The following is a 12931-nucleotide window of genomic DNA, read 5'->3' as shown; positions in this document are numbered from 1 at the left end:
CCCAACCACATTTTCAAATACATCGTGTCGCGTGCAGTCGCTTGGCCTTCACAATTCACACGCGAACCCCTACTTAACCACTTCAATCTACCCATCTTCTTTCCACTACAAGCAGGGCTGCAGGAAGAAACAAGAAACCCCAACTCACAGTCTGATGTCTCCCATCCACGGAGCCATGGCGGACTGGTCCTCGCTCCCGTCCGAGCTCGTTCACCGTATCGCCGACTGCCTCCTAGCCACCAACGACATCGACTACTACATGGACCTCCGCGCCGTCTGCGGCACCTGGCGCTCCGCCACCGCCGACCCCAAGAATAACCCGGACAAGCGCTTCTACCCAAGCGACTGGGCCGTGATCGACGAGGTCAACTACTACCCGCTGGAAGCCAAGCGCCGCACACGCCTGCTCGTGAACACCGCCACAGGCCGCGTCCTCCGCAAGGACCTGCCTATGCTCGGCAGGTACTACGTCGTCACCACTACACCCGGCGGCTTCTTCGTCCTCGCGGACAGGAAGCCGCCGCATGCCGCGTGCGTCCTCAACCCATTCACCGGCCACCTTGTTCGTTTCATGGCTCCCATGGTTACCGACGGGGTGGATGCTGCTGCTGTCTATGGCCATGCGGCTGCGCCCACCCTTATTCTCTTCTGTGACTCCTGCCGTAAGCTGTACATGGCCGAGACAAACAGTGGAAATTTCAGTGCGTACGAGGATGGCAAGAACACTTATCCCAGTAGAAGGCTGGATGTCCTAGGTATTATCTATAGCGGTGCTGATGTGAGCAAGAAGATCTGCGATCTCATGTTGTCCTTTGCCGTTCATCCTTCTGAGATGCTGGCTATCCAATCGGGGCACACGAACCGTTGTTTCCTCATGGAATCTGCTGGTGAAATGCTGATGGTCATGAACCTGCAGCATGGCATGGAGGTTTTCAGGATGAATGCTGACAGAGGCGTGTTTGAGCCTGCAAAGAGCATCGGCAACCGGGCCATCTTCCTTGGCTATCGTCAGTGCCTGTCTGTCAACGTAGATAAGTTCCCATCGATCGACGCCAACTGCATCTACTACCTAAAGAGTCTAGTAGATCCGTGTGACATCTACATGTACAACCTTAAGGAGGAGAAAGAAGAGAGGGTCTCTGGAGCCATAAGAATATTAAACTGTCTCTTCCGGTTTGATGTTGAACCTCCTTTCACCATCATTCAGCTCCTCTCCAGCTACACCATCAACGCCTGGGCGTCTGAACTACAAGTGGAAAAAAGGTTTGAAGGACTCCAGGATTATATTTCTGGGCTTTCTGCTTTCCTGGAGGATGTTGATGAATTCGACGACTGAATCGTGCAACATAATATGCCTTGCAATTGTGTCTGCCTTCATCAGATAGTTACAGACCGTTGTGTTGTGGTATTGAAGCAGAGTAGTCTCTGTTGCTTCATGTATGTCTTGTAATGATGCTCTTTCGCGTGTATACCTGTGTATCCACTAAATGTAATCTGGTGCCTTGTTGCACGAGATAATGACTGAACAGGGTATTCTTATGATACATTTGTCCTTGCAATCGATGAACAGTCCATGCTACTATTATTCACGTAGCTTTGCCCTTTTTCTAGGCATGAATCAGGTTGAACACTTGAACCTACGATTTGATCACATGTTGCATGTTGCACACTGTTAAAGCAGGATGCGAACGGCATCTGTGAGAGAAGATAATCTAGTTCTTTTATGTATTGCCTGTATACATGAAAGAAGGTACATTTCTGTCCATACTTGGCTCTTCATTTAGAGATATAGACAAAACTGGTGACACTCGTGCAGAAAAAGACACCTTATTTGCAGCAAGCGGGTACTTCCGGCCAACACTAATTATGCACAGAACAATGCATACAGTTTACCGATCGATGGCATGAAATATAAACTGTACTTGTGCAAATTTACAGTCTTTATATGTGTGTCCATTTTTCCGAGCGATGGCGTTAGGTTTCTTTATGTATGTGCAACAATGTAAGAGGAACACAAAATTAGGTCGTGCACTCTGCCCAAATCAAGAGACGTTTTTTGAACAAGGGAAAATCTCTGGCTTCAATATGCTGGAATCATTATGAAGGAAAAGAAATGGTGATCACTCACCAGTTTCATTGTTTCCATCAGAATCAGAGGTAATCACTCTGTCATTGCCATAGTGTACATAGTTATCAAGACTGAGCACCAAGATATTGAACTGATCATGATCTGATTTAAGGGAGGCTGCAACGTGTCATAGGTTTGATGGAAAGGGAGATTGATAAACCTACACAGAAAAACACATCGTGGCTGAACATGGGATGTCCAATTGCAAGGACAAATAGAGAATTTACAAATATGGGGAGGCGGCGTTTTGGCTCGTACGCCCAGATGATCATACTATCTGGTCCGTCCAACTGTGCCTTACGATTTGTGCTGTTAGGGATTTTGACTGGTAGGAAATGGTGAATACGCGGCTCGTGCACGTACTGTTCCGGTGTACGCAGAGGCATTTATTGATGGGCCAGGGTATCGTCCGTTGGCTAGATGACGGGGTAAATCTTGAGCCGCCCGACCCGGAAAATTGATGAAATCTTGTACTGCCGGTCCAAGATTTTTCTCCATCACACCGGATATGATTAGAACCAGGGTGCGCAGCTAGCAAGAATCCGGGCTGGCAACAAACTGGAGACGACGGCGCACCTGGTGAGATCTGGGCGGCCTAGGAGGCGGCGCCGCTGGCGAAGCCACTCCGGCGATATCTGCAGGCGCGCGTTGATATGGAGTTCCCTGTAGGACAGATCGGAAGGTAAGCACGTCGGTTCTCCCCTGTTGTTCGTCCGATTTGCCCCGGCTTTCTGGATCTGGCGTTTTCTGTAAATCGGTCTGAACCGCCGGATTCGTTTGTCTCCGTGCAGGCTGTATTTCGGCGACTCGTCGGAGCTTGGTGGCATCATGGGCCAAGCGTACAGAGTGCGCATCGAGGACGAAGGGGCAGTCAGCGTGGTGGCGGAGGCGCACGATACCCGCGGAGACGACGAAGCAGACAGCGTTGCAGCACATAGGCAAATACATGTCCAGGGGCCGCAGCCTGAGGAGAGCGCGGGAGAAGTTGGGGAAGAAACTAGAGCGGCAGCGTCCATGCATTCAGGGGGCGCCATGAATGGCAAGAGGAAGCTTGTTGGGGGTGTTGGCCCATCGGAATCAGAGCAGTCTACTCTGAAGGTGAATCCAGAAGCGCCGGGTTGGATCAAGAGGTGAGGGCACCTGTTTGTTTACTCCTTAACTCATCTGTTTCGTTACAGCTATGATATGATCCCCTAGCGAGATTATTTCCTGCCAAGTGATGTGTGTCTGAAGACATGGGGAATTTCTTAGCTTTTTTTCGTCGGAGTTTCGCGGGTTTACGACCCAGTAGTAAAGTTGAGGACAGATAGCTGAGAACCCCTGGCAACAGCCAGATGAACCATTCCCCCTAGTTTTTTTTTGCTGCTGTTCAGAAATAGTTTGATCTGGTTTTCGTATAACGCTGATTAGGCATGTCTGAAAAAAATATGCAACTCTGTTTCAAGTCGTGTAAAATTGTAAGATGTTTGGTGAATAAAAAACATATCGAATGGTGAGTGCACCGTTTTTATTTGGGTTGTGTGCTAGTATTGAGAATCGTTGCCGAACTGTATATTTTCTGACAAACCTGGAGGACATGGCCTGTAGGGTGCGAGTGGGTGGTCATGCAACTGAGCGGAGTCCTTGCCCAAACCGGGTTGGTACACTGGAGAAGATGATCAGAAGTTACCCCGAGAGACGAGGAGATTATGTCCTTGAGCCATCGCTGGGCATGACATTTGATTCGCTCGGCGAGGCATATGACTTCTACAACCTCTATTCGTGGGAACACGGTTTTGGCGTTAGATATGGGAAAAGCCGGCTGAACCCAGAGAGGACGAAGACAATGCAAGAAATAGTCTGCGGCTGATCTGTAAGCAAATCGAGCAACTATTTTATTCCGGTAAATAGATAAGAACACTCGGTCGGAGCTGTAAATTGATGCAGTACACACTTGCATTTCTATTTTTTTCAGGGGAAGCCTGCAGGCGAGAACACGCGATCCTGCCGCTGTGAGTGCCCAGCGCTCATACGCTTGCTTCGGACAGAAGATAAAGGCTGGTACATAACCGAGCATCGATCAACCCACAACCACTCTCTTTCCATAACTTGCGCAGAAAAGGTATACTGGCCATCGCATAAGCACATAGATGTGTACACAAAGGATCTGGTTAAGCAACTCCGGGAGAACAACATAAACATAGGCAAAGTGTACAGCATAATAGGGAGTTTCTTTGGAGGTGTTGGGAATGTTCCGTTCACCAAGCGGACATTGAAGAATCTGTGTGGGCGGATAAGCAAGGAGCAAGCGGATGACGATGTGAGGAAAACAATGGAGGTTTTTGCAGAGATAGGTTCAAAGGATCCTGAATTCACGTACAGAGTGCTTGCTGATTCGGACAGCCGGATTAAGAATCTGATGTGGGCAAACGGATCTAGCCGTATGCAATACAAATTTTTCGACGATGTAATTACATTTGACACAACATACAGAACAAATTTATATGATATGCCGTTTGGGTTATTTGTTGGGGTCAACAACTGTATGAGAGGAGGAATGGGGATTCCGATCCAGCTTGCGATGAGAAGGAGGAAGGGCCTGGAACCTTTTAATGTGGAAGGGACGGTGCGGTGCAATCGGTCCAAGCTGGTCCAAGATTTACCGGCACGGCCCATGAATCGGTACAAAAATCTTGTTCCGTTCAATCGCTGCCGCGAGTGTGGTCCAAGTCCGTTCGACCCGGGAGTGGGCCCTAACCTGTTGAATAAATCAATTACGAGGAGAATACGGGATACTATACCTGGACGTGCGTTCATCCCTAGGAATCTGGACGGCCCAGATAGTGTGATCATCTGGTCGTACGACCCGAAACAGATTTTCGCAAATATGGCAGCATCTTCTGCCAACAAGCACCAGGTTGCATTACCAAAGAGTAGGTACATAGATGGTACAGAGCATTACAGATTCATGAGACATGGGAATCAGATCCCGTTTCGATACCGTTCTACATGCAGGTAAAACTAGAGAACATAGTGCAACAACACTTCAATCACCAAACTCAAGATCCTCGAGGTATGACGAAAGCCCAAAATCTTTCGCATTTGGAATAAAATTATCTAAGTTTTTTGCCGATTCTAGTTCAGAGCCCCAGGCATTGAAGGTGTAGCTGGAGAGGAACTGAATGATTGTAAAAGGAGGTTCAGCATCAAACAGGAAGACATTACTTAGTGTGTCTATGGCTCCAGAGATCATTTCTTCTTTCTCATCCTTGAGGCCATACTTGTAGATGTCAAAGTGGGAGAAACTCTCCTGTCCTCTGCACTTTATATTTTTTCGATAAAGGATGCTTTATTACTTTTAGTAAGCAATTACATCTAGCCTCTGCATAACCAGGATGCACACAGCCGTTTATGAAGTCTTAAGTCCAAGAAAGTGCCAAACTAAAAAAAAACTAGGCGGAATACAAATCGGAAAGATGAAATATATAACGCCTAAAGTGTGGTCGGTGCTTCAATCCGAAGACTATGCTGCCACCCATGTAGGGGAAAAGTATCCCTCGCCGTAGCCTCCAACCGTGTACAGACCTCCGTAAATAGGTCTCGATTCTCCATGCGCTGAAGAGGTAACCACAAACGGAGAATACCTGTACATCTGTAGATGACCTGCAATAAAGAGCAAGATTTATTATTAAAAATCTTGTCATTTCTACTCAGCCAAAGCGCCCAGATAACTGCAAGCGCCCCCACCCTAAGAAGCAACTTGAACCTTGTATCTATCCCATGAAGCCAATTACCAAAAATATTGGCCACACTAGTCGGAGAATACAAGGTAGACGCTATTTGGATGACAGACCAAATAGATCTCGCGAACTGGCACTGGAAGAAAAGGTGTTTAATAGTTTCATCATGTTGACAAAAAACACATCGAGTACTTCCGTGCCAATTCCGTTTAACAAGATTGTCTTTGGTGAGGATGACATCTCGACGAAGATACCATACAAATATTTTTATTTTTAATGGTATCTTCATCTTCCAAATTTTCTTATTGTTATCAACTGGTAAATCCAAATGAAGTATGGCGCTGTATAAAAATTTGACTGAGAAAGAGCCATCTACATGTAAATTCCACCTAAATTTATCAAGCTCTGGTGATAGATTAATATCCCCCAACACTTTACATAGTAGATGCAGTTGGCTTCAACCATCTGGAACTTATCAGCATTAACAAACAGACACTGCCGATAACCAAGGAAGATGGCCCGGTTGCCGATGCGCTCTTCACAGGCTGAGGCTGGCCATAGTGCTAGTATCATAGCTAGTATCATACACATTGGTCCCACAAAAATGCTGATGTGGCAGCTAATTAAGGAGGAGAGAGGAGATTAGAGTAACATAGGTGGATACTGTATCATAGCGCATGTCACGAGAAAAGTTAATGCCAAATAATTCTTGTGCACACATTTGCATTGAGATTCTAAAAAGTAATAAGTATAGCATAACTATGATACTACTTCATGATACTAACCACTATAGAGATAGTACCATAGACAAGTATCATATGCATGATACTATAACATGATACTTACCACTATGGCCAGCCTGAGGTGTACTTATGTCATTATCTACCTTGAAAACTTCCATGCGCTCTTGGAGCTTAAAGATCATCAGCATTTGACCAGCAGACTCCACAAGAAAACAAACCATCTGCATCAACAACATCCTCAAATGGATAGATAGTCAACATCTCAGTAGGATGAACAGCGAATGACCCCATCAGATTGAACATCTTGTTGCGCACATCATGACCGGTGTAGAGAACACCTAAGACTACTCATAGTAGGAGTAACTTCACTAGTAACTAAGTGTCCAACTCAGCAAATTTGCTTATGTGGCAGTGAGTTAATGAGGAGAGAGGAGGATAGAGTAACATAGCTAGTTACTGTAACATCACACTTCTCAAGATACAATGAGTCTATAAGCTAATTAATGAAGACATATATGATACGGAGTACTACTTTGATATTACTAACCACTATGCATGAAGGTAGTAACATAGAGTAGTAACATGTGCATGTTACTACTCTATATTACTTCCCATTATGACTAGTCTAATAAGCCCAGCTTATTAAAAGGATAATACTGGTGGTTCCGGTACGCGTCGAAGCATGTACTGCAAACATTAGCCGTGTACATTGTACGGCATGAGTCGCAAAACAAATAAGAGTAGGACCAGCGACAGCAGCAGCAGCAGCCACCTTCTCGGTAACCATGGGCGCCATGAAACGAAGCAAGTAGCCAGTGAGAGGGTTGAGGACACGTGTGGCGTGAGGCGGTTTCTTGTCTGCGAGGACGAAGAAGCCACCAGTAGTAACGATGATATAGTATTTGCGGAGCATAGGCAGGTCCTTGCGGAGCACGCGGCCTGTGGCAGTGTTCACCAAAAGGCGTGTGCGGTCCTCCACATCCACAGAGCTGACCTCGTCGATCACGACCCAGCGGCTTGGGTGGAAGCGCTTGTCCGGGTTATTCTTGGTGTCGGTGGTGGCAGAGCGCCAGGTGCTGCAGACGGCACGGAAGTCCATGTAATAGTCGACATCATTGGTGGCCAGGAGGCAGCCGGCGATGCGGTTAACCAGGTCGGATGGGAGCGAGGACCAGTCTGCAGATATGATGCCATTGTTGTTGGAAGGTTTCACAGGGGATCTATGAGCTGGAACTTGGAGCAGTGAAGGGATTGAGAATTGCTCTGGTCAGTTCATTCAAGTTTTACCCTACAATTTGTGGAGTAGTTGATATTCAGAGGCCAATCGTTAAATGCAACACACAGAGCTCAGGGGTACTCACAGAGTCACAGTAGCGATGGCGGTTGGAAGGATCTACGAGCGGAAACTTGGTTTATACCCTTCCTATTTTGCCAGGTAACTGAACAGGACTACAGTAGTAGTGAAGGGGATCGGAAGTGGTGTCACCGCTCCCGTCAGTTCATCCAAAATGTACCCTACCAATTGTGAAATTAACAAAATTCAGAGGCCAACCGTAAGTTACAGCATAGACTTGATTCAAAGGAAACAAAGCTCGGGTTACTCACTGAAGCCATGACATGGCGGACGAGGTAGCCGCCGGTCAGTCTGGTGGCGGCGAGCCGCAGATCCGGAGACGGGTACACTCCTCCAGGCAGGAATAACGCCGAATCGAGCCGATCTCGCGGTGGGAGGAGAGGGAGGGGGAATCGACTAGGGTTTAGGGTTCAGGGAGTCGTGTTGCTGTCGCTGCCGAGGGGAGAACGATAGGAGTTGGGACGATGGCGAGCAGCTGCGTGTACTGACTACTGAGCTTTCGGTGCACGAGTGGCCGGTCTGATTGTGGACCCATCTAGAAGTGACCGACACGTGTTATGCCTAGCAAAAAGTTCGTGTGGTTTAGAAGAAGATCTCCAACATTTGGCTTGATTGCAAAAAGTAAAATTATAGCAGCAAAGTCGTACATTTTGTATATATCCTCGCGCCGCCACGTCAGATTTTCGGGAGCGCGTCTCGCTACCGGCCACCACCCCGCTACTTCCCGTGCAACCATCCACGTTGCCTCATCGTGCTTCCCGCCGTCTAGCCCTCCTTTTCCCGCCGGCCGCCCCACGAAGGTAGATTGTCTGATTATGCCGTGGGAGGCCGACGTCAGCCGATTCATACGAGTTGGGTCTTCTCCTTGACACTGTCATGCCTCCCTAGGCCACCTCCTCGCCCCACCCGCGCTCTCGGCGCTCCGCCGCGCACCCGGCACTCCCTCCCAGCCTAGCCGCCCCGCTCACGCCCCTCGTAACCCTACGGCATCGAAGGTTGGCGACATCACGCGTTGAGCTTGTGCGACCATGCGCTACCACTGGCTTGGGCGGGCGGGCGACCGTCGTGGACAAGCTGCGCGGGAGAACGATAGACAGGCGTAACCGGTGGGGCAGGTGGCAGACGGTGGCCGGTCGTGCATTGGTGCAGGAAGAAGAAAAGAGAAAGGAGAGGGAAAAGGAAAGGAAAAAAGTGCAACCCACTGACATATGGATCCCACGTGTCCATTTGCAGTTTTGGATTGATATCGTAGCAAGGTTGGAAAAGCAAATTTTTGTATGGATTGCTATACCTTCTCTTCCTTTGTTATACCAAAAAATTTAAATTTGCTATTATAGCAATGTTATTGGAGATGCTCTTACTTGGTAGCTGCGTCGTTTCCATCAAGGGCACACAAACTTTCTTGTATTGAGAGCAACTCTAGCACACATGTTAAAACGGTCTGAAACATTAAATTCTCGACGGAGTTGCAGTTTTGGCTCCATTTCGATCGCAAATTAGCCAGAAAAGTGAATGCATCTCGGTTTGTGTAATGCACCAGTTATCTTTCAGAGATACATGATCGCTATATTTGCTGATTATATCAATCTCATAATAAAAGTATTTATGGACAACTTTTCTATCTATGGAATTTCACGTGGGCTCTGAACTCACACTCGCAAATGCTACAAGTAGTGGTTGACATGGCAGAAACGGACTCTAACCCTATTCCCGAACCGCCGCATCCACCGATCTGCCGCCGCCGTATGGATACCTTTGGCGAGAAATTCTCCCATCTAGACCGCATCCAAGTGCTCCACCATGTCTCACCACGGCGGTTTCGGACAAGGGGTGGCCGGATTAGAGTTGGCGGTGCCTCGCCGCGGCACCCCTGCCGAGGAGCACGCGAAATACATTCGGTCGAAGGGCACGGATATGCTCGCATCAAAGAAGTGGACCAATCGCAGCCTAATCCCGCCTTTGTCACTTCGTACGTGCATGTATGCTAGGGAAGCGGAGTCGTTTGACTCCACGCACCGTTGCTATCGCTCCCCCACCCACTCCGACGATGATTGGGGCACGGAGATCGGAGAGGAGCCGGCGCTACCGCCGGTCAAGATCTTCGAGGACGTGGACTTCGTCGACAACGACAGGCCGAGGCGGCATCCGTTGAGAAGCTCCGCGCACCTTGGAGTGGGAGGCCTCCCAAGAACGGCAACGCGAGGAAGACATGTGTTGGGCCGTCCACCAGGTGCGCTCCTCCAAGGAGTTCCAGCGGGAGGCCACCGTCCGCCGCGTGAAAACGAAGGGCGTCAAGCTCGAGTAGGATGAGCTCACCATCCGCCACCGCGCTGCCCCGTTGAGGTATCCTAGGGCCAAATTTTGATAAATCTAGGGTTGCAATAGGCTAGATTAGGTATTTATCTTGCGCAATGTTCAAGAAATCGTTAATCTTAACTTATCGGTCGGTCTTAAAATGAAGATTAATCGCGTATCGGCCGATTAATCGATTTTATCGGTCGGCCATTTATCGGCTGATTTTTTTGTAAATCCTAATTTTTGACACTAAATTTTCTATAATATGCTATGCAAAAAATAATATTTAAGCATTGCACATAAGTACTACCTTGATTCCTTGCATTTGAATCAATAATAATGGAAAATTTGAGCTAATGCACAATTCTACAAAACCATCGGATGAAAATATCGACTGCCATACCGAATGTCATTGAAATTTCTCTGACAATCAGCTGAAATATCGGCCATGAGAGTGAAAATCGGGCGAAATATCGGCTCTCATACAGAAAATCGGCCGAAATATCGGTGGATCGATAAACTGGCCGATATGCCAAAATCTTATCGGTTACCACCCGATTCACGATAAATTGGCCGATAAATCGGCATCTCGGACGATTTTTAGAACAGTGATCTTGCGTCTGTATGATGTATCCATTGTTAGAGTTGTACAGTCCCTATTCTTGTATTCCCAGTGTATGAGAGGCTTACCTGCATATTGTCACACATGTACATGTACTGACCTATGGCCCTCTGTGAATACTAGTTGCTCCATTATCAACATGGTATCAGAGCTCCTGGTTTAGCTCTTTGCACACTGCAACTCCGTGCTCGATCCGCACCGCCGCTGATGAATTTTTCGGCCGCTGCTCCACCCTCTTCTCTCCCGTTCTTGTCGGGATCGATTTTCTGTAGCCTTTTTCGTTGTTTTGGAGCCCGATCTGGAGCTCCCGCTGCCTCGATCTGCTGCCTCCGGCCGTCACTGTCGCCAGCCGGCCGTCTTCAGGCCCGTCCCGGCCTCGGCCGTCTTCTCCTCTTTGTTCACACATCTTCTCGTGGTCGGACTCTCCTTCTTCTTTATGTCGATGACATGATCATCACAGGTGACGACCCTGAGTACATTGCCTTTGTCAAGGCTCGTCTTCGTGATCAGTTTCTCATGACTGATCTTGGTCCTCTCTGCTACTTACTTGGGCTTGAGGTTTCCTCTACCTCCGATGGCTTCTATATCTCCCAGGAGAAATATATTCAGGACCTTCTCACTCGTGCCGCTCTTGGTGATGAGCGCAGTGTCGAGACTCCTATGGAGCTCAATGTCCGCCTCCGTGCCACTGATGGTGATCCTCTTCCAAACCCGACTCGATATCGTCACTTGGTTGGGAGCCTTGTCTACCTTGCTGACACCCATCCTGACATCTCCTACCCAGTCCATATTCTGAGTCAGTTCATGGATGCTCCCACTAGTATCCACTATAGTCATCTCCTTCATGTCCTCCGCTATCTTCGTGGCACTATCTTCCGTCGGCTTTTCTTTCCTCGCTCCAGCTCCTTACAGCTCCAGACCTACTCAGATGCTACCTGGGCTAGCGATCCAGAGGATCGCAAGTCTCTTTCTGCCTACTGTGTCTTTCTTGGTGGCTCTCTCATTGCTTGGAAGACCAAGAAGCAGGTTGCAGTCTCTCGTTCGAGTGTTGATGCTGAGTTGCGAGCGATGGCTCTCTCTTGACGGCTGAGGTGACTTGGTTACGCAGGTTAGTTGCGGACTTTGGTGTTTCTGCTGACGCTCTGACTCCTCTCTTATCAGACAGTACTGGTGCCATCAATATTGCGCGTGATCCGGTGAAGCACGAGCTCACCAAACACATCGGTGTTGATGTCTTCTATGTGCGTCATGCTGTGCAGGATCAGGTGATGGCTCTTCATTATGTGCCTTCCGAGCTACAGCTTGCTGACTTCTTCATGAAGGCCCAGACTAGAGCACAGCATGATTTCTTTCTCTCCACTCAGTGTTGTTGATCCACCATGAGTTTGAGGGGGGGTGTGTGTTAGAGTTGTATAGTCCCTATTCTTGTATTCCCCAGTGTATGAGGGGCTTACCTGCACATTGTCACACATGTACATGTACTGGCCTATGGCCCTCTGTGAATACTAGTTGCTCCATTCTCAACATCCATGAACTCAATCACTATCAATGTTACGATGAACCGCTTGATTACTTCTCAATTTTCCTGCGAACATAGTTTTTCGAATTATTCATCTTCGAGTACGGGCACTGATATGCGCAACGAGTTCTTGAACCTACAAATGTATTTTCGTTGGCCTGTACTCACGTTTTTTTGCAAGCTGCTATTTACAGTATCCGCTAAAGTTGCTCTAAACCAAGTACTTCCAAGTCTGCAGATTCTAGTTCCTCAACACTAATCAATGAGTAAAGATAGGAGAAAAGTAAAGTAGTGAGGTGATTTCCTGTCTATCATATAACTGAACTTCTGAGCCTGGATATCATATAACTGCACTTCTGAATATGTACTTTATATAACTGAACTTCTGAATCTGCATATCATATATTATGTATGTCTAAACTTCGGAATAATTGAAGTAGTTCTACAGATATGGTTCAAGCAACTTCAATACCTCTTGCAGTTCCCCACTCTGCAGTGAAGCCCATGTATTCCCTGAATAAAATCGACTGAGATGTCAAACTGAGATGGTT

General features: G+C 47.7%; 2 protein-coding genes across 2 annotated transcripts; one reads left to right on the top strand and one right to left on the bottom strand.

Moving 5' to 3' along the window:
- Positions 1-2928: 2928 nt before the first annotated feature.
- Positions 2929-4622, top strand: LOC124658863. The gene is made up of 3 exons (XM_047196861.1): positions 2929-3258; positions 3716-3980; positions 4089-4622. Exons 1-2 carry the CDS (start codon positions 2957-2959, stop codon positions 3975-3977), a joined length of 564 nt encoding a protein of 187 aa, XP_047052817.1. The 5' UTR covers positions 2929-2956; the 3' UTR covers positions 3978-3980; positions 4089-4622.
- Positions 4623-5153: 531 nt separating this feature from the next.
- Positions 5154-12886, bottom strand: LOC124660046. The gene is made up of 5 exons (XM_047197844.1): positions 12853-12886; positions 7306-7853; positions 6694-6811; positions 6286-6398; positions 5154-5285 (listed from the first exon to the last, which is right to left on the bottom strand). The coding sequence occupies exons 1-5, from the start codon at positions 12884-12886 to the stop codon at positions 5154-5156; spliced, it is 945 nt and encodes a 314-aa protein (XP_047053800.1).
- Between the last annotated feature and the right edge of the window lie 45 nt (positions 12887-12931).

This window comes from Lolium rigidum, chromosome 6 (genome assembly GCF_022539505.1).
Source record: "Lolium rigidum isolate FL_2022 chromosome 6, APGP_CSIRO_Lrig_0.1, whole genome shotgun sequence".
Classification (NCBI taxonomy): Eukaryota; Viridiplantae; Streptophyta; class Magnoliopsida; order Poales; family Poaceae; genus Lolium; species Lolium rigidum.
Note: the sequence above shows the minus strand (reverse complement) of the source record. Positions and strands in the feature narration are given on the sequence as shown.

Excerpts from the sequence above, each read along its gene's own strand:
- LOC124658863 (XM_047196861.1), top strand. The coding sequence starts at position 2,957 with ATGGGCCAAGCGTACAGAGTGCGCATCGAGGACGAAGGGGCAGTCAGC. Across the intron at positions 3,259-3,715 it reads GCGCCGGGTTGGATCAAGAG|GGTGCGAGTGGGTGGTCATG; the intron begins GTGAGGGCACCT and ends CATGGCCTGTAG.
- LOC124660046 (XM_047197844.1), bottom strand. The coding sequence starts at position 12,886 with ATGGGCTTCACTGCAGAGTGGGGAACTGCAAGAG. Across the intron at positions 7,854-12,852 it reads AGAGTGGGGAACTGCAAGAG|AGCAATTCTCAATCCCTTCA; the intron begins GTATTGAAGTTG and ends TGAACTGACCAG. Across the intron at positions 5,286-6,285 it reads AAGCCAACTGCATCTACTAT|TTCCTCTCCAGCTACACCTT; the intron begins GTAAAGTGTTGG and ends ACAATCATTCAG.